Source organism: Falco punctatus (genome assembly GCF_963210335.1).
Source record: "Falco punctatus genome assembly, chromosome: 7".
Lineage (NCBI taxonomy): Eukaryota > Metazoa > Chordata > Aves > Falconiformes > Falconidae > Falco > Falco punctatus.
Window position 1 is genome coordinate 59,916,545 of NC_137587.1, and position 26,148 is coordinate 59,942,692.

Below are 26,148 nucleotides of genomic sequence, written 5' to 3' on the forward strand. Positions count from 1 at the left end.
AAGCACACCATCGGTGTATACCCTTGCTAGAAAACAATCCACTGGAGCTTTGTTATAAAACATGCAAACATCCTGAGGAAGTGACAGTAATTTGCAATAAACACTGCGTGTAAACAATTACCTGTGACTTGTTACACTTGTTTGTACAGGCAGCTGGCTAAACAGATCTGTGTGCGCTTGTAAACGTCTGTCCCTGTCAACTTGATACTGGAAAACAATTACTTGGTATTTGATTTCTCTGAAGTAAGAAAAAGTCAGACTTTTGTACCTGACAGCTGGCAAGGACTAAGTAAATGTGGGTGCTTTTAGAGAGGTGGGGAAAAGCTGGAGAAATAAAATGTGATGGTGTTCTCATTAGAATGGCAAGGACAGTTTCATGTCTTGGTCACCAGATTGAAGGCAGGGTTTTGTGTCAGGGTACTTGCTGGAAAAGCTGTTTGTACAGCATGCTTGGAGGGTCCTGTGGTGGCAGAGAGGCGAAGTGACTTGGTCATGCGGCCCGAAGAAGAGGCAGGGGTGATTTTAGAGTGTTTTAGCAAAATGGGTGTAAAATGTTGGTGAGATTATGCTAGAGCAGATGGGTGCGCTGTGTTCCTCCCCTCCCGACTCTTCATGAAACGGAAGAGCTGAGGCTGCGAGGCGAGGGAGCGGGGTCCGCCAGCCCGCCGCGGCCTGCAGCTGACAGGCTCACCCCGCTGGGTGCCCGGCGGGCCGGCCCTGGGCGGGTGGCAGCGGGCACAGGCCGGGCTCCGCGGCCCGCACAGCCAAGCAGCACGGCAGCACTCGGGTTAACTGCCGCCACCTCCGCAGCCCCGGGCCGCGGCCATCCCTCCCGCTCCCGGCGTGCCCGGGGAGGCGGCTCGGCCCCCGGGCCCGCAGGCGCTGCCTCCCCGCTCCTCAGGAGACCAGGGCTGGCGGCAGCCCCGGGCCCGCACGGCTCCCGGCGCCCCGCCGAGGGAGGCGGCTCCGTCCTGCCGCGGGGCACCGCCGGGGCGGGGGGGGGGGGGGGGGGGCAGAGGCCCCAGGGGCGCCGAGCGCCCGCGGGGGGAGCCGGGCCGGGCCCTGTCAGGCGCGGGCGCTGGCGGGCGCGGTGCGCGGGCAGGGCGCGCAGGCGCAGGGCGGGCGGGGCGGCTCCGCGCGCGGGCGCTGCCGGGGGGGGCGCAGCCGGTCGCGGAGGGGCGGCTGCCCCGGGGCGCGGAGCCCGGCGGGCCGGGCCCGTTTCACCGGCGCTCGCCGCCCGCTGCAGGGCTGCACGGTGGCGGGGAGCGGCAGCGAGGCGGTACACAAAGGGCGGCGGAGGCCGCCCATCTCGGCACACGCCCCCCGCCAGAGAAAGGAAGGGGAAAAAAAAAAAACCAGACCCGAAAAAGCCCAGCCCCCCCTCAGCGCTCCGCCGGGGCCGGGAGCCGGGAGCGGGGCTGCTGGCGGGGGGGCGGGCAGCGCGGGGCCGGCGAGGAGCCGGGACAATGGGCACACGGCGGGCCCGGCCCGGTATTGTTCCCCAGCCGACAACAAAGAGCGGAGCCGGGCCGGGCCGGGGGGGGGCAGCGCCGGCCCCTCCGCGCCGCCCTCGGCCAATGGGCGCGCGCAGCGATGGCGGCGGCGGCGCGGGGCTGTCAGCGATCGGCGCTTACGCTGCGGCGCCCGGCGCGGCCCCCCCTCCGCCCGCCTCTCCAGAGCCGTCTGGCTGCAGCAGCGCCTCAGACAGAGGAGGGGAGAGGAGGGAAAAAAAAAAAAAAACCGCTGAGTGAGTGGAGTGGAGCCTGGGAGGGGCTCCTTAAAGAAACGCTGCCGTCGCTTGGCATTGTGGCCGGCGAGGAACTCGAGGGGGGGAAGCCATCGGAGCTCCTCTCGCTATCCTCTTCCCACCCCCCCACCCCACCCCCAGCCGAGCAAAAAAAAAAAAAAAAAAAAAAAAAGAAAAAAAAACCAACCCAAAAAACCTCGCGGGGGGGAGTCGTGGGGGGGGGTTCCTGAGAACATCTTATAAACCGGATTGCACTGAGAGGAGGAAAAAAAAAAGGCAAAAAAGATACAAAATATACAAGCAAAAGGCAACAACTCCCCGGTCTCCAGCAGTCGCCCACCCTCCCTTTCCTTCTCTCCTGCTGGCCATCTGCCTTGGGTTTTCCTTTGTGTCTGATCTTTTACTACTGAGCCGAGTGCAGGAGGAGGGTGCAACACACACAGGGACTATGCCCAGCTCGCTTTTTGCAGACATGGAGAGGAACGGGAGCGGCGGCGGCGGCGGCGGCGGCGGCGGCGGTGGTGGTGGTGGAGGGGGAGAGACCCTGGATGACCAAAGAGCCCTGCAGATCGCCCTGGATCAGCTCTCCCTGCTGGGGCTGGACAACGACGAGACGGGCTCCATTTACGACAGCGAGCCTCGGAAAAAGAGCGTGAACATGACTGAATGCGTCCCGGTGCCCAGCTCGGAGCATGTCGCTGAGATAGTGGGGAGACAAGGTGGGTGCCTGCATGCCAGGGGGTGTGGGTGCGCGGGTCGCCCCGCCGCGCTGCCGGCCGTGCGCCTGGGATGCGACACTGGCCATTCCCAGGAAAACTGCAGCCGCGCCGTGGTGCCCGGTGCCGGCTTCCCCCAGACAAAGAAAGTGCAGCAGACGTGATGTTCCCGAGGAGCGTTATGCATCAGTTTCGAGATGCACTTTCAGCTGCCGGGAGAGGAGCGGCGGCGGAGGGGGGGGGGGGGGGGGTGTTGTGGGGGGTGATGATCACGAAAATAATAAAAACCGCTCCTTTTCCTGCGGCTGCAAAAGTTAAGATTTGCAAGAGGAAACGGGAGGAAAATGGGAGCCTCGGTGCTTCGACCACCCCCCCCCCACCCCCCCAAGTTAGAAATCGTGGATTATTTTTAAGGAAGAGAAATGGAGTGGGGAAGTGGAACAATGGGATTGGAATAAAGCACCCGCAGTGGGTAATGTGGCTCATTTGGTACAGCCGCTGCTTCTCACCTTCTTAAGAACGGATTTTATTTTTCCAAAAGGAAAGTGCTGAGCAGGAATGTGGACTGGCGGGTGTGTTTATGTGTTAGGGCTGCTTGCATTTTATTATTGTATTTTATTTTTTCCGGTCGCGCAGTATTTCCACACGCTCCTTTTTTTTTTGTTGTTGCCGTTCCTGTGAACCGCACGTTGGTAGTTGGTAGTTTCGGGGCAGTTCGCATGGCAGATGTGTCGGTGGCCACTTACGATGCCTTTGGGCGTGTGCCAGGGCTGTGGGCTGACATTACTTTACGCCGTGACTGGGGCGCCTGGATGAGATGCCAGCCATCACCTGGGCCAGGGGGACAGCGTGTTTCGGGGGTGTGGGGGATGTGTGCGTGTTCCCTTCCCTAGCAGCACCCAAATACTGGATTGTAACCGGTTCTCCCCCCCCCGCCCCCGACCTCCCCTTCCTCTTCCTCCCCTCCCCTTCGCCCTCCATCTCCCACATCTCGTTCCCAGGTTGTAAAATCAAAGCTCTGCGGGCAAAGACCAACACCTACATCAAGACCCCGGTTCGCGGGGAGGAGCCGCTCTTTGTTGTGACGGGCAGAAAGGAAGATGTGGCCATGGCCCGCAGGGAGATCATCTCGGCGGCCGAGCACTTCTCGATGATCCGAGCCTCACGGAACAAGAACACGGCCCTGAACGGCACTGTCCCCGGCCCCCCGAACCTGCCCGGCCAAACCACCATCCAGGTGCGGGTGCCTTATCGTGTGGTGGGCTTGGTCGTGGGGCCCAAGGGGGCCACCATCAAGCGCATCCAGCAGCAGACGCACACCTACATCGTGACCCCGAGCCGTGACAAGGAGCCCGTCTTCGAGGTGACGGGCATGCCTGAGAACGTGGACCGGGCCCGGGAGGAGATCGAGGCGCACATCGCCATGCGCACCGGCGGCATCATCGAGCTGACGGACGAGAACGACTTCCACGCCAACGGCACGGACGTGGGCTTCGAGCTGAACGGCACGGGCAGCCTCTGGAGCAAGCCCACGCCGCCCAGCATCACGCCCACCCCGGGCCGCAAACCCTTCTGCAACTACCGCAACGACAGCTCCAGCTCGCTGGGCAGCGCCTCCACCGACTCCTACTTCGGGGGCGGCACGGGGGGGGGCGGCGCCCGCCTGGCCGACTACAGCCCCCCGAGCCCGGCGCTCAGCTTCACCCACAACGGCAACAACAACAACAACAGCGCCAACGGCTACGTGTACGGCGGGGGCGGCGGCGGCGACGTCCTCTCCTCCCCGGACTGCTGCTCCGAGCTGCCCTTCGACTCGCCGCCCGGCTTCGACCTGGCCCCCGCCCCGCCGCCGGGGGCCGCCCTCATCTGGCCGCAGTTCGAGCGCGGCCCCGCCGCGCCCCCCTCGCCCGCGCCCTCGCCCGCAGCCGCCGCCGCCTTCCCGGGCGCCGCGCCCGCCAATGCCAACCTGGCGCTGCTGGTGAGCGGCCCCCGGCGGGGCGGCGGCGCTCCGCCCCCGGCGCGGCTCTCCCCGCCCCTGCACGGCAGCGCGGCGGGGCCCGAGCACCCGCTGGCGCGGCGGGTGCGCAGCGACCCCGGCGGGCGGCTGCTGGCCGCCTCCTACCCGCTGTACGCCAACGGGCTGGGCTCCCACCTGCCGGGGCTGCCCTCCGACTCGTCGGCCTCCTCCTCCTCCTCCTCCTCCAGCTCCTCGTCCAGCTCCTCCTGCTCCTCGTCGGGCGTGCGGCGGAAGGGCAGCCGCGACTGCTCCGTCTGCTTCGAGAGCGAGGTGATCGCCGCGCTGGTGCCCTGCGGCCACAACCTCTTCTGCATGGAGTGCGCCAACCGCATCTGCGAGAAGACGGAGCCGCAGTGCCCGGTGTGCCACAGCGCCGTCACCCAGGCCATCCGCATCTTCTCCTGAGAGCCCCGCCGCGGGCGGGCCGGGGGGCGGCGGCCGGGGCCCGCCGGGGCCGGGGGCTGCGGGCGGCGGGCCGGGGGAGGGCGGGGGGTGGTGGTGGTGACCGCGGGTGCATGCTATACATAATAACGGGCGACTCCATTCTAGTGCTAGGCTAGTTTTTACACTGTACTTTAATACGAAGCTTCCAAAACTCTCTCTCCCCCCCCCCTTTTTTTTATAAACGAACAAAAAAAAAACCCCACAAAAAACCCCCAACCGAACAACAACAAAAAAAAAAACGAACAGAAAAAAAAAAACGGAAAAAATATTGAAAGTAGAAGATGCTTATGATGATGACAATGGTGTGTGGACTGTTAGTAAAACGTGCTGGTAGTTCCTAGGATGCTCATTACAAAATAATTAAATCTATGGGTGGATACTTTTCTGAATGTTCTTGAAAGGGCAAAAGTTCCTGTGAAAAACCATGATACTGCAGCTTTATCAAAGTTTAAAAAAGAAAAAAAAAAAACCCAACCCTGTAACATATCTCTTATATATATTAAAAACGTTTAAAGGTTTTAAAGATAAATTGCATTAATACAGATTGAAGTATTTTATTCTTTTTTGACTTGAAAAATTATATTTCATATTGCAAAGATGTTTACAAGTATTTTAATTTAAGTTCAGTGAACTTTTTGTAGCTGGGTTAAATCTTTTTTATTTTAGTATGGCCTTATGGCAAAGAACACTGTATTATTTTAATATCACACAATTGTGAACGGAATTACAAACCATAAAATGTGTAATGCTTTGAACAGTATTCTGTTGGGATGGAGATTTTATAGGTTCAGAAAAAAATCTTTTAAATCTGCTTCACCCAGCATATTTTCTATTCAGTGATATAAAGCATATTTTATTCTATATTATTACAAAAATGCAAATGTATAAACATATGTCAAAAGGAACTGTTGAAGCTTTCTAACATTTGTATAAATAGAATTCAGTGGAAATTACAAAAATTCTGTTGCACCACTATAGTTTTAGTATTTCTATTTTAATACATTTGTTTACCACTTGTTTATGTATATGTAGGTGATGTTACTTGAGCTTAAATGTACTTTACTGAGCAAAGTTTAAAAACAAAGTATATTTTATTTTATGATAAAGGGCCTTTAACCTCATGGTCAAATACTAATATTATATTTGCTGAGACAAGATTTGAAATTGTATCAAGAGTTTTATTTTTCTGACATTTAAAGTTCTACATAATAAAAGTAAAACTTAAGTAATGGTGCTACTTCATGTTTTTTTAAGTATTTCTATATAAATAAAATAAAATATTACAGAAAAAAAAAAAAAAGTGCTCCGTGTGGTGATTTGATCTGATGTGCTGAGAGTCTCTTCAGGATTTTTTGTTCCTCGCTTGTAGCACTGAAATATGAAATGGGATTTTAAACTGTGTCTTGTTAATGCTGCTGCTGGAACACTTTAGCCTGTGAAAGATTCCAGAATAATCCTGCCAGCAATTGTACCTTATAACACGTTTTTAAGGGGGGGGAATCAGTTGTTCTTTTAATATGTGGCATATTGCTGGGGTCATTCCACATGTAAAAATACTGGGTTTTTTTCAGAATCTCTAGAAAGTACTTGGCTTTGTATGAATTGTTACTCTGGGCAAATAAAGCACGTGTAAGAAATGGAGCTGACAGCTTTCTTAGCTTTGGGGTCTAAAAGCAGGTGGCAGGGGAGGCTCCTTTGATGTGTTGGTGGCGTGCTCAGTCCTGCAGGTCCTGGCTCTGCCGTGTGCGGGGACCTCGGAACCGCGTGCCCAGCTCGGTGTTTGCTGGAGTGGAAGAAGGGCTTTAGCATCCTTCCTGAGTTCTTGAAAGTGCTTCTTGGTATTTGGCAGTTGTGGTTCGGGTAATTGGTGTTGACAAGCTTATTTGAATAAAAAATTTATTGCCGTGTTAAGTTTGTTTACTTTTGATGATGCCTGGAGTGGTATTGGGGCGAAGGAAGTGCAGATGCTTTCTGACTAACGAGCCTACGAACCCACCAGGCAAACCTTGCAATGTTTTTGTCGCTGATTTGTAGTCAATGTGTTTGAATGAACTTGCTGGGTGAAGCACGTTGGAGCAGATTTCGGAAGGTAGCTGCAGATCACTTGCAGTGTTTCTTTTTGAGTGTGCCAGTGTGCTTTCCAGCGGGCGAGCGAAAACGACAAACCAAAACCAAACTGTGTAGCGCGTTTTGTATGTTTTACTTTGTGCTTAGCAATGTATGCCAGAGCTGCTGCGCTCGGATCTCCTTCATGGACTCCAAAGCTGCTGGTTGGGTGGGAAGGGGGAGGAGGGAGAATGCGGCAGGGGATGATGGGATCTCTTTGTTTGATTTGATTTGATTTTTGCTTCTTTTCATTGAACTGTGATTGTGGTATCTTCTGATTTATAGAGTTAAAATCCCTCACCGAGTGTTGCATTTGTCTCAGGAAGCTGCTTGTTTTGAATGGTGGGGAAAAAATAAAACTCTAGTGCTGTGGAAAAGAATCCAGAGAGTGACAGGGAAGATGTGCTTAAATACAGCAGTGGTACAGGCATTGAAAAAAACCCTTGGCAAAATGGGCTACTCTGGAGGGATCAGGAAGTTTAAGTCCACGTGTGTATTTTCTTAATGATGGGTGTTTAGGAAATGTACTCAAAATGAGTCAATCGATTTCTCATTCCAGTGTAAACATCCTGTGCCGTTGTCTGGGAAAAGTTGTGAAAATGCCTATAAGTAAAAAAAAGTGAATTTGATCACTTTGCTTAATTTTCCAAGCTTAGTGAAACGGAGAGGTAAATAGGACGAACAAAAAGTGAAAATCAAACGTGGCTCCTTTTTTTGTTTCCCCTCCCTTAATGTACACTACTGTGTGTCTCGGTGGTGCTAACAGCGGTGGCGTGGAAGAGTGTGAGCAGCCGATGTCCCTCCTGAGAACAGCACTCGCACTGCGGCTCGACAGGTGCCCTGCTCAGCGCGGCCACCGAGCCCCTTGCTCGATGGAACCGGCCTCATCGTCCGTGTTCGCCTTGCAGGACTTAACGTGCTATTTTGTTTACCAAACTGTGGCTGAAACAAAGGCAATCCCCTCTCCGTCCGTGGCCCTGGCTGTGTTTTCAGCCTCTGTGTGCTGGTTCAGCTCCTCTGCGAGCTCCTCGTGCGTGTTGTTTCAAGAGGGAAGATGGGCTGTAGTGCCTTAAAGACTGATTGTGTTCATTCCTCTTTGGGGATCATCTCGCCCGCAGAGGGACCAGTCTGGATTACTCTTGCTTTGGTGTTTGACGATGCAGCGAGTGCCTTTTGCCCCGTCTTCCAAACGTGCGTGCGTGTTGGTGATGGCACACTGCTGCCCAGCATGCCAGTGGGGCCAGCAGCATTGCCTGGGCCACCTCCGCTGCTCCAGGGCCAGCAGCATCACTTGGGCCACCTCCACTGCCTTGGGGCCAGCAGCATCGCCTGGGCCACCTCCGCTGCCCCGGGGCCAGCAGCATCGCCTGGGCCACCTCCATGGTGGCCGGTGCCTTCCCCTGTACCGGCACACACGGTCCCTGGTGTGTTACCTCTTGTTTCTTGCTGCGCTGCCCTGACACACCCAGGACCCCATACGTGCTCGCGGTGCCGGGATGCGAAATTCTGCGCCCTTGGCCGGTGGAGGCGAGGGCACGTGGGCAGAGGCAGCACGGGGAGGAGCGGACAGGCTGCCCGTGCCCCAGATTTATGCCGTAGGTCAGTCCCTCGGACTGCAGAGGCCATAAATCAGCACAGAATTTGTCCCGGGGTCTGGGGCCATATGGCGTGCGAGAGCGGGAGAGCGCGAGGGCTGCCCGCGCCGGTGGGGGATAAAGGCCAGTGTTTGGTGCGGGAATATTTCAAAGCCTGAGAAAGGGGCAAAGTTCAGTTTCTAATTGAGTGCTTTGAAAGATACAGATGTATATGGTCAATGTTTATCTTCCAGAACAAAGATCACTTTGTTTTTCAAATGTTTGTGTATTGGTGCTGAAAACTGTACACGGGGGTCCCCACAGCGCGGCTGCCTGGGGGCGCCTGGAGGTGCCTGGGGGTGCCCGGGGGTCTGTGAAGACCTGCACATTTTTTGGGGGGGGAGGTTCTTGTCTTTGCTAATGCTCGTGTGTGGTTCCCAGTGCATATACACATAATTATCTCAAAAAAGGATACATTTACATTTTTAAGAATTATTATATACAAAGTCCTGAGCTTAATTATTCCTCTGTCCATATCTTGTACTCCATGGAATTTGCATAACAATCAGACATCAAAGCCAAAGCCCTTTACTGGAAGAAAGGTCTTTCCACTTTATTATTTTAATTGAATAAATTATAATGATCAATTTAATCAAAATTTACTCTTTAGATTTATTTTTTTCTGCAAATCAATTGAAATGAGACTTAAAAGGAAAATTTAAATTTAGTAGTAAAAATCTAGTACAGTAAGGTATTTAAATTAAATTGCTTTTTGTTTGATGTTTCTCACTCCTCTCTGCCAACCCCCTCACCCATCTTTTTTTTTCTCCATTCTCGTTGTTTTGCCATTTTGGAAATTGAAATGATGCTTTGCTGTCACTGAAGTGAATGGGAATTCTGCTGCTGGAAGAGCGTGCTGGTGAGTATTGCGTTTAATTAATCTAGAAATAGCAAAAAAGTAATTATTCACCCTGCCTCTGCTTATTTGTGTTTCCTGTACCTGTTGTCTCTCTAGTAGAGATGATTTAGTTATAGAACAAAGACTATTTAAAATCTAGGATAGTTAAGGGATGCTTCAGTCTGTATAATCATTTGAATTTCTGAATCATTTGAATTTCTGATTTACCTTTTCATGATTCCCCTGGCAAATGCCAAAGGGCCCGAGTTTGCAGGTGAGCAAGCATTCTTATCCAACAGCGAGTGATGTGGGAAGACCCTCAGAACTACTGCATTCTCTTGCTTTCTTCTCAGAAAATATCTATCTATAGATAGACCGACAGATAGATGTGACCGTATATTCAGTATGTACTTGTGTACATGGGTGACTGCTTAAAATCCTCCAGAAAATCACAGATGAGAAAGTCTTTCCTTTTTCAGTGCATTAATGTTGACAGAAGCTCCCTGAAATGCTAGAAAAAAAGTTTTATTGTATTTTTATTACTTAATATTAAGGATTTTAATGAAGCTTTCACAGTTGGATATGTAAAATAATTACATCTCATCTAATTTCTAACTTTGATTAAAAAGTAAAAAGCTTATTCTGTCTTGTGAATTAGGTTGTATCGTGATGTGCTTGTATAGTGATGAAGCTGTATCAAAAACATGTCAGCATTTGGTATATGGATTATTCTTTAATATTATCCGTACACTCTATAAGTGTAACTCCGTGCAGCACTGACTGTGCTCTAGATATATACATGCGTATATGTACAATATTGTAAGTACCATATAGCCGGAGTCTTGTAAGATTTGAGCAGTCTTGGTAAATAACCTCCATCGCGTGAGGTTGAATTTGTGGCCTTAAGGATTATCAGGTGGGGCTGTGGCTACAGAACCACCTGTGTCCACCCTAGGCTGCCTGCTTCGGAGCGTTTGGCTCCATGAAACCAACAGCAGCAGCTGATCAGGGTTGAATTCTCCCCATAAATTAAACTCCAGTAAATAAGGCTTGTTTGCCTATAAACTCCTACCCAAGGCACACAGATATTTCTTCCCAGTGTGGGTTTGTTGGGCTTTTTGGTGGGTAAGTTCTTGCTGTATCTTTTGTGACGTCTTACAGCTCTCCGCTGGTGAGAAGATTATTGGTTAAGAAAATCAGTCGGTTAAATATGTTCGCACTAAACGTGTCTTACGCCTTTACCACTACAAACGTGATTGATTAGCTGCCTCAAGAAATTTATAGCCTTTGATAAGATTGCACCAAGAGAAATCCCTTGTTAGTTTTAAATGGAGAACAAAAAGAGATTTTCGATGTCCCTCATTACTGGTGTTCCACTTGCGATGGAGATAAAATACAGTAAAGTGCTTTTTCCTCTTATGTATAAGGGCTCTTCTGCCTTTTGTACCTGGCAGAGTTGTGTGGCCCACTTCACATTAGCATGAATGGCAATTGCCTTGTAAGCGTGACTGCCGCGAGTGGGCGAGTAGTCTGTCATCTCCTGTTTTGTCCTTTGTCTTTACGTTTTAGTCACTTTTACCCTCTGCAAAAGAGCCTTAATGTAAACCTGAGAAAACAGTAGCAATACTCCAGTTCATTATAGATCTACTGGCAGGTTTTATTTGGTTTTGATGTTCTTTGTGTTTTGATGGGTGTGCTAAGCAGAAGAAGCTATTTTAATCAAAGGAAAATTTCAGCGAGTGCATGACCTATAAATAGCAGTTTTGATAGAGTCACAGAAGTTTCTGTTACACATTTGGAAATTATTTCCACGATTTAACTGCAAAGGGCAGGTAAATCATGCCCTTTTAGGAGTCAGAAAAAAGGAGTCTTTTTCAGGATCTTTAGTTCTGCTACTGAGTCATCCTATCATCTCAGCTAATTAATTTCACCTTTTACATGCTTCAGGATTTCCATCTGTGAATGAACTAATGACACCTACTTACAGGCAGTATTGTGAAGATCAATTAATTGACATTATTGAAGTATCCTGAGGTGGAAGTCCCGATGTAAGTACAAAATATTATTACTGATGCTTCCTGATTCATCAGTTCCCAGTAGCCAGCAAGTGGAAATCGTATTGGTCTGGATCAAACAGAGCAGCATTATATTTGAAATCTGTGAGGTGGGGTTTTTTTTCAGATTTCTGGTTTGACAGGTTATTTGAACCATCTCACACAGTGAGTGTGAGAATCCCCCTCCCGTGGTGCTCGCAGGCGTGGTGGGCTTGGCTTAGGAGAAATGGGCGATCCCAGTGCTGTGTGTACAGCCCAGGTAGGCTCTGCTGGGGATACAGAAAGGCAACTTTGGCTAGCAATTTTCTTGCCTCCTCTGGTGTAACATGACCAACACCTTAAAATGCGATGCCCTCTTGTGATGGAGATGAATACGCTGGCGTTATACAGAAGCATAGAGCACCGATCTAGTAATCCCAGTGCATGTGGCTGGATATTACTGAGCGGAGCTTTTCCTGCATGGGGGAGGATGGGGGGAGTGATGTCCTGCATCATGAAGCATCGGAAGGCAATTGATGTTGTGAAATTATTCGTAATTTATATGCATAATAAGATCTATTCTTACTACTGGTGGCTGGGATGCTGTTTGCATAATGATATGTCTACAGCTGTGCAGGTCTTAGTCCACATGTTATAAAATGGCAAGATGAGCTGGAAACAGTGGAATTTGTCAGAGCTTTGCTGTAATTAAATATGATGAAACATGTACCTAATTTTTCATAATGTTGAATACGCAGTTGACAGTGAGGTGAATGTAGTTGTTATGCTTTCCAGAGACCGATCACATTCCTAAACGACTCAACACGCTTTTTGTTGTTGGAAATGTAAGTCACAAGATATTTTTTGGAATTATTTGCAAGTGTTGCACAAGTGCAGGCGAGAGGTTTAAAGCACCACAAACATTCCTATTTCTTTCTCCTTGTGTCACATCTTTAAAAAAAACAAAAATTCAGTCGCATGCAATTGTGAAACCGCTTCGTGTTTGACACAGTTGAAGATGTTTTCGGGCCACAAAAATGTAACTTTCTATGACTAATTTAAATCAAAAACCCACTCCGGCAGAAAATATCCTCAGTCTTTGGAATCACATGGTTCTTGGAAAGTTCTTCCCTGGCTGTGCAGGAGGTCAGTCTTTTAAGAAGCTAGTCTGCGCACAAACGTGCAGCGCTGCTAATGAGAGGAATTTCACACTTCTCCCCCTGACACAAGCTCTGCGTTCATCCTGCCGACTGCCGCCTCTAAAGCCTTTCGGTGTTAGATGTTATAATGAATGCCGGGCTGTTACTGAGCCGGTGTAGCAAAACGCTGCAGCTCTACCTAAAGAGACAGCTTCCAGAAGGTAGGGTCACCCACTCTGCAAAAACAAAAAGGAATTAAAAACAGGGTCTCCTGTTTGTCTCTGAGTGAATCTCTGCTATATGGCTGCCCTTCCTTTCCCCAATGGTGATTTTCAAGCCAAATGGCCCTTTCATCATCACTCTGGCTTAGCAGCAAAGTTGTCTGTCGATAACAGCAGGCTTCACTTCTTCCCCAGCTAACTGGTAGTCAGACAGCCGAAGAATGGCCTATCCAAAATTAGGATATGCTCAATGCACTATCCGCTGGTGTTGTTCCCATCAGCCTAATTATATGACTTTTTGGTCAGACAATGTCTCATTGTGTGGCCCTTGGCAGCTATGGGACGCCTAATGCTGCATGAATGTCTAATGTGGAGTTTGATGGCTATGACCTAGGCTGCAGTTCCACGCTGGAATTGAAAACATCCGTGTAGTTTCCATAGAAAACCAGGTCAATGGTGCTTCCATAAAGCATTAGCCCCAGGGAAAGCTATTGGTTGCACAGTGCCTGTACAAATCCATGCAGGGTGAACAGTTTACAGTGCATTTCTCTTTCAGGTAAATGACAATTAAGGAGTCGGGTTGATTTAGTCCTTAGTGACCTATTTCAGAATCCGAATTTATTGCAAGCACCATCCCTCATCCATTTATCTCCGTCTTTTCTTCTGTTGTGTGCATTTAAGAACACTTGTGAGGTATCTTAAGAACGTTGCAAGCACAATGAATATGGTTTTGTATCAGGAGGCTAAAAAAAAATCACTTTATGTTTTCTTTTACTGTAAAATTTTAGGTGGAACTATCCTATCTTTACAACACTTCCTGTAAAAACCCACCTTTTTTACAGGCAAAAGCAAGGTATGAGTGTAAAAGACAATTCATTGCAGATGAAGGCTGTAATATGCTTGTTCATTTCAAAGGAGAATATATAACTAATTATGTTTTAATTGAATCTCTAACGTCAACAGCTGCTTTTAAGAGATCTTTTTAAGCTACATTTATTTTTAGTATTGCTTAAGATCATCTTTCTTTGCATGCATCTCCCTTCATGCGTTATTGTCTTAAAAAGTTTTCCCTCTTTTAAAGTATCAACTAACGCCGGCATATATTAAAGGCTAAGCGCTGGTGAAAATTTGTTTTTTAAGATGCTGGGTGTGACTTTTCTAAGTAGAGGGCAAAAAGACACGACAGCACCAAAACACCCTTTGTTCTCTTTTTCTCCCAGAAGTAAAAAGTTCCACTCCCAAACCCCAAATTGCTGAGGTCACTTGTCAGCTGATGGTGTTTTATGTTGGCTGGGTGTTATCAGTTCCTCTACAATGCAGCTGCTAATTACAGTAATACCACAACCATCTTTTAATCCCTCCCCAACCCCCGCCCCCCCCAAATCTACAGCATCATCAGTGAGTATCCTTTAACCTGGGGGGGAATCTGGCTCCTTTTCACATGAAGAAGCTTAGCCCACCTTAGGGTTTCAAGCAGATCCATGGGGATTTTGCTGGAACTAGCGTCAGCCTGCAAAGCTTCGGGTGTCATTGCGGCTTCTTAGTGTTCTTGGTTTGTCATTTCCAGCCTGGATCATCCAGAAGCAGAGAGGAAGGAAAAAGGAGTCTTCCCTCAGCCTGGAGAAGCTTGGAAACTCTTCCTGGGAATCGCCGGAGCCTGCTGTCTGCCAGCCGCTGCAGGACCTCGAGGTGCGCTCCATGGCGGGCGTTAGGTCAGAGCCACACCGGTCATCTCCATCCCTAGCCTGGCGAGACCCAGCTCTGTCACTCCCCGTCCCTGCTGGAAGGGATGCAGATCCACCCTGCAGCTCCTTCCAGCTGCGCACAGCTGGCAGCCCTTCCCCAGTGCCGGGGAGGAAGGAGCAGACTGCTCCCCACGGAGCAGCTCCCACGGTTAGGCTTGGCACCGGTGGGCTATGGCTGCCGTACTGCTGTGCCTGGCCCATCCCTGGTAAAATCATTCAGGGGGCATCTCTGAGCCCTGTGGCGGAGTTCAAACGCGCGCCCTGTCTCTCTGCTCCGATCAGAGGGGCCGATTCACCTCGGGGGGACGTGCAGGTAGCCTGTGCCTGGCTGACCATCGCTAGCTGCTACTTTCCTGCAGCTGCTGGGCTTCCTATAGTTACGGGATCAACCCATCCTCTGTAATCCCCTCTGCTCCCCGTATCACCTCTCCTCTTGCTGAACTGAATGTTTTTGCATCGTACCGTCTTAAGCATTCGGGAGGTGGAGGGAATTATTGGAGAGATGGTTGTCGTATTGCTGTGCTGGAATATGTAGCTACTGTCAGTTTACCGTCTAAACTCTAATTTTCCTCAAACATCAAAACCCAGCAATCGTGAGAGCCCTGGGCTGGTTTTTGAAGGTAGTTTTATTATAGATTGGAATGCCAGTGTATTTGCTAAAACTGCATAAACGATAAATAAGGATTTATTATCTCTTTCGGGAAACTGGCCAATAGGCTCAGAAAGACTTCACCTCTGAGGCTAAGATAATGGATGCAGTGGCAATAAAATAATGGCAAATCAGAAAAACTGGTGAATCTTCTAGTTAACACCTGCAAATGCATAGTGATTATGCTTTTCACGGATAAATGGAGATTTGTGAGACCCATGATTTGCAAGAGCAGAGCTGACCCTTTGTATTTTACTGTTGAATTTATCTCCTTTTCTTATAAGGAGTGCATCTAATTTTGATTGCAGGCAAGTATAAATCACAGTTAACACTGGTGACATCATTGTAATTGCATGTATCTGAAGTGAGTGTGTCTGAGAGAAAAGCAGACCTGTTCGGTCAGATTCCTCAGAGAGGGAGTCTCTGAAAGCAGAGCAAATTCACGCGAGTGATATGAATTATCCACAACCTGACAGTGCTGTAAATGAAAGCTGAATCTGACCAGCTTAGTGCCGTGGCTTGAATAGGATTTTTGATGAAGCATGCCACAGCTCGCTCTACAGCAAAAATGTCTTTTATTTCAGCAGTGTAAAGCAATCAGAAATACTAAGATGTGTGGTGTTTCTTCAGCATGGTGAAGGACGCTCCTATGGCCACTTCTGATGGATGGGTCAGGTGTTCTTGGAGCAGCAGGCAGCTCAAACTGTGTAAATGAATTGATGGGGTAACTGAAACGAAAAACCATCCTTGGGGTGCTTGCAAGCATTTCCGAGAATATCATACCAAGCAAAAACACTTGTTAGGGTCTTGTGGGACGTACAGGACAAAGTTAAGAGCTGGTCTTGCAGCTGTGCTTTCTGATGTAAATAAATCCCTGAATTTCTCCTGTCAGTTTAGCTATTAAACAGGGAAATGGTCTTGGGTTTCTGTATTAGGGCGCTGTGAAGATAACTTCCATGAAAACATGCTTAGAATTCTGGATTGGAGAGCATAATAGAAACGTGAAGCATCTTGTGATGTTAGATGCTGCAGAATTAGCAAGGGTGGTTAATCCCTAGTGTTTAACAATAATTTCTCTGTACTGGGACAGAAACCCAGGGCCACTAAGAAGTGTGGCACAGCTAGGCTGAAGGTGCCTGCAGTGAAACAACATTTTGATTTGTTGGTCTCTCAGAACTTTGCTTGATGTGTTACTATTTCTTCTTGTTAGAGCTGATTGAATCACATAAAACTGAATTCCAGGAGCTGAATAGCTACATGGCATTGTATTAGGAGACATACCAATCACTCCAGGATTGCTTTCCTGATGTCAACAGCGCATACTGCATACCAACATCCGCGCTGTACCAGAGATGCTCTTCTACATGGCTGAAAAACTGCATGACAATTTGTGCAAGACGAGCATATCTTACGTGCTGGGTTATTGAAAAGTTGAGTAAATTGATTAGTGTCATTTTCAATAATATTTACCAGCAGACTTCATATATTGACTTTTAGACCTACTGTCGTGTTGGATTACCATTACTATCACATAGTAATTGCAAAATTCTTTGTGTGTGTGTGTGTTTTCGCAGGTAAGACTTATTTAACAGAGAGTTGTGTAGAAAGCTCCTGTATGTGTTTTGTCCAAGCTCTCTCCTTTCGCCTCGCAGGACATGGTGGTGTACAGACAAGCTGCTGCGGAGAGGCGGTGAGGATTTGCCCTGATGCATTCAAGTGTTCGGAGTATCAGAAGTCCCGGTGAATCCTAAGCTACCTACGGCAGTGGGCACTTTCTGCCCTCAGTGGAACCAGGATTTTCCTGCCATGTACATTTGCTGCCCGGACAGCATGTAAACCTTTTTCTGCCTGTGTGATCACACATGTCAGGCTTCACGGAGCAGGTATGTTCTGTGTGGCTGATAACTCGGGGAATGCATGTTGTCTCCGTCAGAAAAATGCTTTTCCTGTTGTAAAGGCTATTCAAGTGATCTGTGTGTAATATCATGAACTGGAAGAGAAAGGGGATTTGTGCCCTTTGAAGACGCTCCTTCAGATACTTTTCTGTCTCTCCTCAGTGTGATACACCACTATTTACATTATTTTTTATCTTCCCCCCCCCCCCCTTGCTTCTTTCTTTCAGGCAGTTAGAGCCTGGCTTTGGTCTTGCTGGTGGATGCAAGTTTTGGTTTCAGTGTGTTACTGGATTTTTTTGGTGTGGTGCAAAAGCCAGGCTGGAGTGCAGCAGCTCCTATTTGTGTTAGATCCTGTCAGGTCTCTCCTGCACTGATGCACTTATTAAAAGCTTAGTTATTTATTCATTTCCTCTTCACTATCTTTAGGTCTACACCTGGAATTGGAAATGATCAGTCATGTTTTTTTCATGTTGCCTTTGCTCTTTTTGTTCTCTCGTATCAGTGTGGAAGACTGTGGTGGTGGTACAGGGCTTGCCCCTGGAAACCAATGTTTCCAACCCATTTATCTGTACAAATTGTTTTTCTGGATTACCTTTTCTGAATAAAAACTGTTAACATTGAAGACTCCAGGCCATTTCTTTTTGTCTTACTGACTCACCAAAATATAGCAAAACTTTTCCATTTACAGACCTGATTAACTTGATTTTTTTCTATTGCTATGGAAATGTTTACAAAAAATTGTCCATTTTCAGTTGCTGCTGGTATTGCTTGTATTATTATATATATATTATTTACGTACCTACCTTATTTTTTCTTTTACCGCTTATGACCCTCTTAAATGAAAACGTTTTTGAAAGAAATAAACCCAACATGTTATGGTAGGGGCTGTGGGCTCCATAGGGCTGGAGTGGCCTGGCTGCTCTGTTCCCCAGCTCCCGTAGCTGGGAGTGCCCTGTGAAATGGAAGAGGCACACCATGGGAGGAGGGTGCCCAGGGGTCCAGGAATGACCCCTCCAGCGCTTCCCTAAAGCTCTGGCTGGTGCTGCAGGATCTGCAGGGACCTTTGTTTTCCCCACCACTCCAGCTGTGTTCTGGCAGGAGGGTGATGCGTGGGCTGTCTCTGCCCTGGGTCCAGGAGGGACCATGTGCCTGCAGACCTCTCCTAGGGAGGGAGAGCAAGCACAGCTTGGGCTGCGTACCGGGGGGAAAAGCTACCTCTCAGTAGGGATGCCCAGGGGTAAAAGGATGATCTGATGTGACAATTTTGCTTCAGACTGTGGGTTTGTGCAAGGTTTTGATGCTAACCTTGACTGAGCAAGACGGAGATGACTTAAAGAGTTGGCTCTGAGCTGCAGCCCACTACACATCCTTTTAAAACATCCTGCTTGAGGAACGGGGATGTAAACAGCCTATTGGTACAACCCTCAGAGACCAGACCGATGGGAAGAGGGCTGGAGGGATTTCTCCTCCTTTGCTGTGTCACATCAACAGCTGAAAGCAAGCTAGAAATTAGAGATTTGATTGGGAAACAGCAAATAACACCAGAGAGAATAGGCCAAGGCACAGATAAGCACAGACTTAACTCAAGACAAGCAGCTACCTGAGTGTGCACCTGCATGCACAAAGGGAGAAGCAAAAGACGGGGAAGGCAATTAGGTGGAATACAAGTTTTGAGTCCAGCCATTCCAGTCACACAGTGAGATGTGGTTTCTTTTAGGGAAATGAGCATTTGCAATCACCTGGATCATCTGCTGGTACCTATCTAGACAGGTGCTGCTAAACCTTCTAAATTCAAAGGGTTTAATACTGAGGGGAAACCTACTAGTACAAACCAGTCTGGAGATACTTTTCTGCGTGCAAGTGGGAAAGGGGGAGGCTTGCTTCAGAAGCACAAATGTAGCAGATGTGGCAAAATGGGGGAAAACGAAGGTATGATGAGAAGGCAGCATCAAGGGAGAAGCCAAGTGTCAGGTAGAGGTAGAGAAAGGACTTTTCTTGGAAAAGTCACAGCAATGTAGCATCTGCACCGAGAACCACTAGCACTGCCCTCTAAAAGCTGCTTGACTATTGGAAATTAAGGGGGAATTCACTAGCAGATCAATCAGTGGTTTAGATGGCACAAAAATAAGCAATTTCCATGCTGTGAGTTTAATTTGCTTTTATTATTATTTTTTTTTAGCATAACTTTGGATTAGACTCCAGGCAATTCCTTAGCTTTTGAAGAGAATGGATGCGAGACAACACTGAGGCATGGTACGTTTTCACAGGTGTCGTGATCATTAATAAGGGGCTGTTCATGATGCAGGTTATCACCTGGTAATATAAATTTGATCTGAATCAAGAGGCACAGTGCAATCACACTTCTGTCAAATTAGCTGGGATGAATAATGCAAAGTTTTTGCAGCTTTATGTTTTCAGATTAGTTTTATGCTTGCTGTGGGAGAGCGGCTGACACTGAGCCAGACAAGGTTAGCAGCTGATCTGGCATGAAGTCTTCTGGTGCAGAGTTACCCCATTAAAAATTTTAAAAGAAGTTTGTATAGCCAAGGTGAATTTTCATTGACCCGGTGCTTTTCATCCAGTGGTCACAACATTGCCTAATACCATAAAAGCAGATTCAGCTTCTCCTCAGGTGGCTGGCACAGCTCCCTGGGGTTCAGGTTTGCAACTCCTGAGCCCCTGGTGACCCTGGCTTGAGCAGGGCAGGAGCTCAGCACATGGTGGGCAGCCTGGCAGGCACTGTGATGCACGTGAGGGGTGTGGACCGGTTGTGGCTGTGTGTGGAGAGCCTCAAATTGCACTTGGAACTTAATTGTGGGGAAGCAATTGGTTTGGGTTTGTTGGTTTTTTTTATGTAACTGTATGCAAGTTTTAATTCTGAAAAAATAACTGCAGATGTTTCCAGTACAAACTAGAGAAGAATGAGCTCACCTGAAATGGTAGGTTCATATCTGAGTTTGTGTTAAAGCTGATTGCATTCCCTGGAGCCAACTTGAAATTTCTGCTGGTTTCCAAATGGGCATTAAAGGCTTCCTCCAGCCAGCTCTGCCTCCCCTCTGTGCCTCCTTCCAGAAACCTCTGGCTCTTCTCTCCACCTGATATGTTTGTGTTGTCCTTCTCTCCACCCTGCTCCTGTGCACTTCGGCTGCATTTGCCCCACTAGTAATTAATCTGGCAGCATATGCATAGTAACAGGACAACCAAATGTCCCACATAAATGGGAAAGCGATGGTCACGCAAACATTTTTGGACAGGGGCACGGTGGGAAGAGACTGGCATACTTTTCATAGGGCCATATATATGTATATGCTATTTTTTATATATATATATATGTCACTTTTTATATATATAGATATTATAGTGTGACTCTTCATTGGTTTCATTAATGTAATTTCCTTTCACTTGAACAATGCCTTTCCAGGGCCTGGTCCATGAAAGGTACTTGTCTGATGGCAGCTGGTCACTCACTTCAAGACTGGCACCAGTACCAGGCATACGTAGGTGAAGATGGTCAAGGAAATCTCCAGTTATTTGCTAAAAGAGCATCATTACCAGCCTGCGTTAGAATCATAGAATATCTCGAGTTGGAAGGGACTCATAAGGATCATTGAGCCCAACTGTTGTACCTGCTCTGCATCCCGGCTGTGAGGGGCAGGGGGGTGGGGGTAGCATCCTGGGGACTGGCTGGGAAGAGCTGGGGAAGACTTGAATTTATGGACTTACTACTCTTTAGGGCCTAGCATTAGAGAGGCTGCCTTATAATTTTAATCTCTGCTGGGATCGAAGGGGTTTTCCAAAATCAAGAAGCCTCTAGTAGTTTGTGCTAGAGGTGCTTTTGCTCTCCTCTGAGCTGGCGATGTTTTCTGCCAGTACAGCTACACCGATGGCTGTAATCAGGCCCCACGTTGGCTTATGTCTTACCATCATTTAGTTTTACCTTAACACTGACTGTGTTCAGTTCTACTAGCAGAAACTGTAAAAAAAAATAGTAATAAAGGTGTGTTTCTCATGGTATCAGTTTAACTTAGTACAATATAATTTCTGCCTTTAACAAAATGGATTGCTGAAAGATGTATGAGAACAAGTGAACATTTTCTGCCTGAACAGCTATACTGGGGACTATACATTTTGCATAGGTCTGCTGTGTCTGCAACTCAGACAGCTGAAAAGGAGCATGGTGGGCGCTATAATAACTTGATAGTGTATGGGAACTCCCTTTGAGCAGAGTATTTCTTTGGCTGGATGTGAACCAAACTTCTGCTCCGGACACCCACAGGGAGTAGAGAGAAAGGGCTTTTCCCTGGCATGACGGGGAGCTGGTGCTTTCCCTCTGCCCGGGCTCCTCAGGGTGCCTGGGTACCAATTCCTGATCATTTGAATTGTGTCTAAACTGGGCGCTCTGGGGTGCCCGGAGCCGAGGGGATGGGTATCCTGGCCAGGAGCGCGGAGCCGAGGGGATGGGTATCCTCCGCAGGAACGCTGATCCCAGCATGTTATTCTTCACTCTCTCAAAACTGGAAAGTCATTAAAAGTAAAGGTGATGGATAAGCGGTGTTTAATCAAGAACTGTCTTTAAGTGGGTTCAGTTTTGAAGTAGCAAAAGGGTAGTAGAGAGGCTAATTTCCTTATAATAAATGGGCCCACTTAAATTGGGTCATCAGAAAAGGGTAATGTGTGTTTTGTGGAATAAGGAGACATCACTGCTAAAAAAATAGAGCATTAATTTTTATTGAAAAAAAGTAGACCGTTAATTTTCATTGGTTTTCACCATTTTTACTATTTGTGTCAGGAGAGGTAGGTCTCCTTTCTGCATAAAAGACAGTTTGGAACAAATAGAGAAGACGGAAATATCGGTACAGGATTTTAAACCCCTCTGAGTGTGGCCCCGGTGCCATGTCCCTCTGTGGTTTCTCCCTTCAGTGCCCGGTCAGTCGGGATCTGGAGGAACTGGTATCTGCTGCTGTGTGATGGGCTGGGAGCGTCCGGGGGGAAAGCTGCTGTCCTAGGCTTGCTCCTAAGGCGCTTCCCACATTGTTCTGTAGGAGTAACTGAACAGGTGGCTTCATGATCTTCTGTTGCTACAGCTTTGGTCAAACTGTTCCATATGTAGTTTCATTAAAAGATATTTAACACAAAGATTGGGTTCCCCCCCCCAAAAAAAAAAAAAACACAAAACCAACACCAAACCCAACAAAAAAAAGAGTGACTGCAAGAGATGCAAGATAAATTTCTCCTTACAGTTCCTCCTGGGGAGGATTGCCCAGGTGTGTGTGTGTTGCACGGCTGCTCTTGTTCAAATCTGTAGATGAAAAGGGGTAATTGTGGCAAAGGTGGCAACTGCTTGGAGGTGTCTGTCTTTTTTTCTTGGTGAGCTGAGGGTTGGGGAGGGCTTCTGGTGACTGCTCTCTCTTGATTTAGTCTTCTTCGTGCCACAAGAAACAACTGCAGGCAAAGAATTGGTAGAGCAGGTCTCAGCCATGTGTTTTCATGGTACAGGGTGGTATTGGCTTCCAGACGGTCTTTTTCTCCACGGACGTTGGTGACAGTAACAGTTGTATAGAAGACAGCTTCTTCCACCTGTCCGCTGAGTAGTGCCCCGCTCCAGTGAGCTGTTCTGCCCAATTCTGGGCGGCTGCTGGACATCAGTGATGTTTGCAGCCATACTGGATGAAAATGAAATCTGTAAGGATAATGAAGGCTTGCTTATTTATAGATGAGCTTTTAAACTGAGGTTTAAACCTCATTATCTGCCCTATTTGAAGGGAGAGGAAGTCACCCGAGTCGGAGATCAGAATCCATTCAGTTGCGTTTTCAGTTTCTTTGTGAGAAATACGACTTTTCCTTTCCCCCTCTGGAGAATGCGTGTCCCTCCTCCCATGGGAGCGGCTCAGCACTGGCGCTTGTGCAAACCTTGCTTGGGATTCACCACTGGGAATTTTCTGACCTTGCTGCCCACACTGGCTCCCTAGAAACCACCCTTCCTTCAAAATCCCTCAATTAACTGTGAATGGTGCTGGGAAGGAGCCTGACAGCCTTGTACCTTCTCCAAGCCAAGCCTGGGTGCTGGCAGAGACACCCTCAATACGGTTCAGTTTTTACCATTTCTCTCTGTTTTTCCCAGGTGAGCCGATGACCTGGGAGTCTCGCTTGGCTACAGCACAATTTAAGCTGTACATAATCACATGAGAAAAACAAAAGCAAAAATCCAGTAAAAGCGTGGCTTCTGGACGAGGCACTTAACTGGGCTGCGGCAGATCTGCTTTCAGGTCCCAGATCTGCTCCAACCATCATCTCTGATTTGATGCAGATCACTGAACGCCCCTGTGTCTCCCTCTCTGGTTTGGTGGAGGGAGCAGTGCTGCTCTGCTGCTTTGTCCGACGGCTGTGCTTTCTGCTGTCCATCCTTTGGAGCAGAGCTTCTCTGTGTTTACGAGTTACCCAGCGTGACGGCGATGTGATCTTGCTTGAGGTCTGTGCAGTCTCCAGTAATTGCAATGCAGACCGTCAGTTAACCGAAACAGAAACAAGTATTCAAACAATATGCCTGTGAGGTTTCTCTCTTCATTGGATTTTATTATGCTGTATTCTTTGTTTGATTTACTTTATACCTCTAGGAATATTTATTTAGCTTATTTATGACATTATGGCTTTCATAGAAATCAGGACATGTTTCTGAGTGGTCCAGTGGAGAATGCCCTTATTCTGGTTGCTTCTTGTGTAATAATCCATAGACTTTGCAAATACCTACTTCGGGCATTGAACGTGTTAAAATTCTTGCATAGCTTTTTCTCTCTTAGGCATGGTGAAATACCTACCCCTGGCAGGCTGGATTTGGAGCCTCTGCTCAGGCTGTGACGGCCACGTTACTCCATGCTCAGTGCCACCGTGACTGCCAGACTGTCGGCGTGAGTAAGAGAATCTAGTTAACAGCTGTAGTGTGCACTTCGGTTTTCCCTGGCAGAGGTTATATCTGGTGACTGGAACAATGAGACTAACCTCGGTTTTACAGTAACAAAGCAGCTCTGACTTTTCTGGGTAAAGTCTATTTTGACTGACACACAAGTAGCTGTAGCTTTGCGGCACAATGGAGAAAATGACTTCATTTAACAGCTTTCTGTGCCAAGAAAGAAATAAAACAGTTCTGAGAATGTTGAAGATTTTTTTTTTCTGTTTTAATTTTAAACCTGAAAGAAAAAAGCAGTTGCCATATAAGTCCAAGTCAACGGAATATATAAATCTTTAAAAAGGTTTCATAAAGTAATAATGACTTTAGTGTATGTACCAAATGAGATTAAAGAGCTACATTTGGTTCTAATACAGAGTTTCACATTCAAAAGGACCATCAGTTTCCTGTTTAAAATCTACTTATATTGAACTGAATGGAGTTCAAACATAATGCCATTGTATTTTAGACATTTATCTTAATTTAAAACAGCTGAAAACATTAATAACAGAGCAAGGAGATGTGGAGGTATAGGCATTTCTCCCTTTCCTCTCCGCTTTTTCAAACGGTGAACTCGGATATAACATAGTCCTGCTTACGCTGTTCTGCCAGTCTTGCAAGAGATAAGGTGCACGGTGTGAGCCCCATTGAAACCCTGAGAATAACAGCCTTTCTGAAGGGCCGAAGAACATGAAACTTGCTTCACCAAGTGTCTATTTCTGAACAGAGGGGGTTAAACGATTTATTGGGGCAGGTTTTACTCAAGAGCATCTTCATGAAGCATTTGCAATACAGACATACTAAGCTGAAACTCACTGGCATGAACACTTTCCCACTTTTTGGCTTTGGTCCCAGTCTTCTCCTTCTTTTCAGTGAAAATTCTTCCTCTGCCATGACTGCCTTTAAACATACCATGTTGCAAATCATACCATCCTGCATTTTACATGTCCTTCATATGGATTTCACCTTCTCTATTGTAGTTTCACAGAGGGATTGTCGCTTCTGTGTGAGCTTTCAGAATTGTTCAACTTCTTGAAGCTCTGAATTATTGTCAATAAAAATCGAAGCTGATTTTCCTAATAGTGTTGTCCTTCCGGAGGAGATGGTGAGTGAAGAAAATGCATGACAAGGGCATGAGAGGTCAGTTTTAGCATAAATACCTGAAATATGTGAATTGGGGCTGGGGCACCATTGTGTTAGGTGCTGTACAAACACAGAGGAGAGGTAAGTCCTGCCTCTGAAGGTCTGTAACATAAGTAAGCTTTGTAATAATTTTCCAGTGAGTTTTCACACTAGAATAAATTACCTTGAAACCCCTTCAGAATGATAAAGGAATCTTCTAGTTTGATGCTCCACTTATGTGGGAACACCTTTTCCCCAAGGACACCAGATATCCCACCAATCAACGTATCTGTCTAGTGGAATAATGTGAGAATGTAGGTTTTATTATCAGGATCTTCCCAGGGAGCCTAAGGTACTTTGTAGTGTTATATTCCTTGCAGTTCTCAGAATCATGTGCATTAAAGGTTGCTTAACAGCTGGTGAGTCACACAGCTTGTTCTTTGAGCTCGAATGCTCCATTAGGACGCATTCACTAGAGGTATTTTAACCTTTGAAAAAATCAATACAAGTGGCTTAGGCATTCTAGGTTTTAAGAAAAAAAAAACCTGCACAAAACAACAGAAAACCCTCAATAAGAACAAACTGCCTGCATGATGTTTAATAAATTAATCTCTTTTCTAGTGAGTACATCTTAGGGGTGCAACGTTTGCTAGAGAGTAGCACAGTTCTGGTCTAAAAAGTCACTGTCCTTGGGCACCAAGTGAGGCAGAGGCTGGAGGAAGTAAAATGTCTTCTGAGTAAAAAAAAAAATATCTCTAGTTAATTTTGTTCAGCGTTACGTGTGGGGACAGGAATGGCACTTGGAAGAAAAGTCCTCCCTAATTTCACTGGGGAGTCGGTCTTTTCCTTAAACCATGAACTGTATTTACTGCATATGGCTTACATGTAGCAAGCCACAG

At 47.4% G+C, this 26,148-nt stretch overlaps 2 protein-coding genes across 3 annotated transcripts in view; both read left to right on the plus strand.

The window, feature by feature from the left end:
• The window catches only part of EFL1 (elongation factor like GTPase 1), a 144,812-nt gene extending 122,455 nt beyond the window's left edge, over nt 1-22,357 (plus strand). Inside the window, exons 23-26 of one of the 2 annotated variants that reach the window (XM_080396393.1) lie at nt 9,490-9,523; nt 11,450-11,550; nt 14,463-14,584; nt 16,500-22,357. The gene's annotated coding sequence lies outside the window, so the exon portion shown is untranslated. Of the gene's footprint in view, nt 1-9,489 lie in introns of both variants that reach the window. The other variant, XM_080396395.1, reaches the window with a different exon arrangement.
• MEX3B (mex-3 RNA binding family member B) lies at nt 1,790-6,153 on the plus strand. Its single transcript, XM_080396401.1, has 2 exons — nt 1,790-2,466; nt 3,465-6,153. Exons 1-2 carry the CDS (start codon nt 2,196-2,198, stop codon nt 4,883-4,885), a joined length of 1,692 nt encoding a protein of 563 aa, XP_080252527.1. The 5' UTR covers nt 1,790-2,195; the 3' UTR covers nt 4,886-6,153.
• Nucleotides 22,358-26,148: the final 3,791 nt, after the last annotated feature.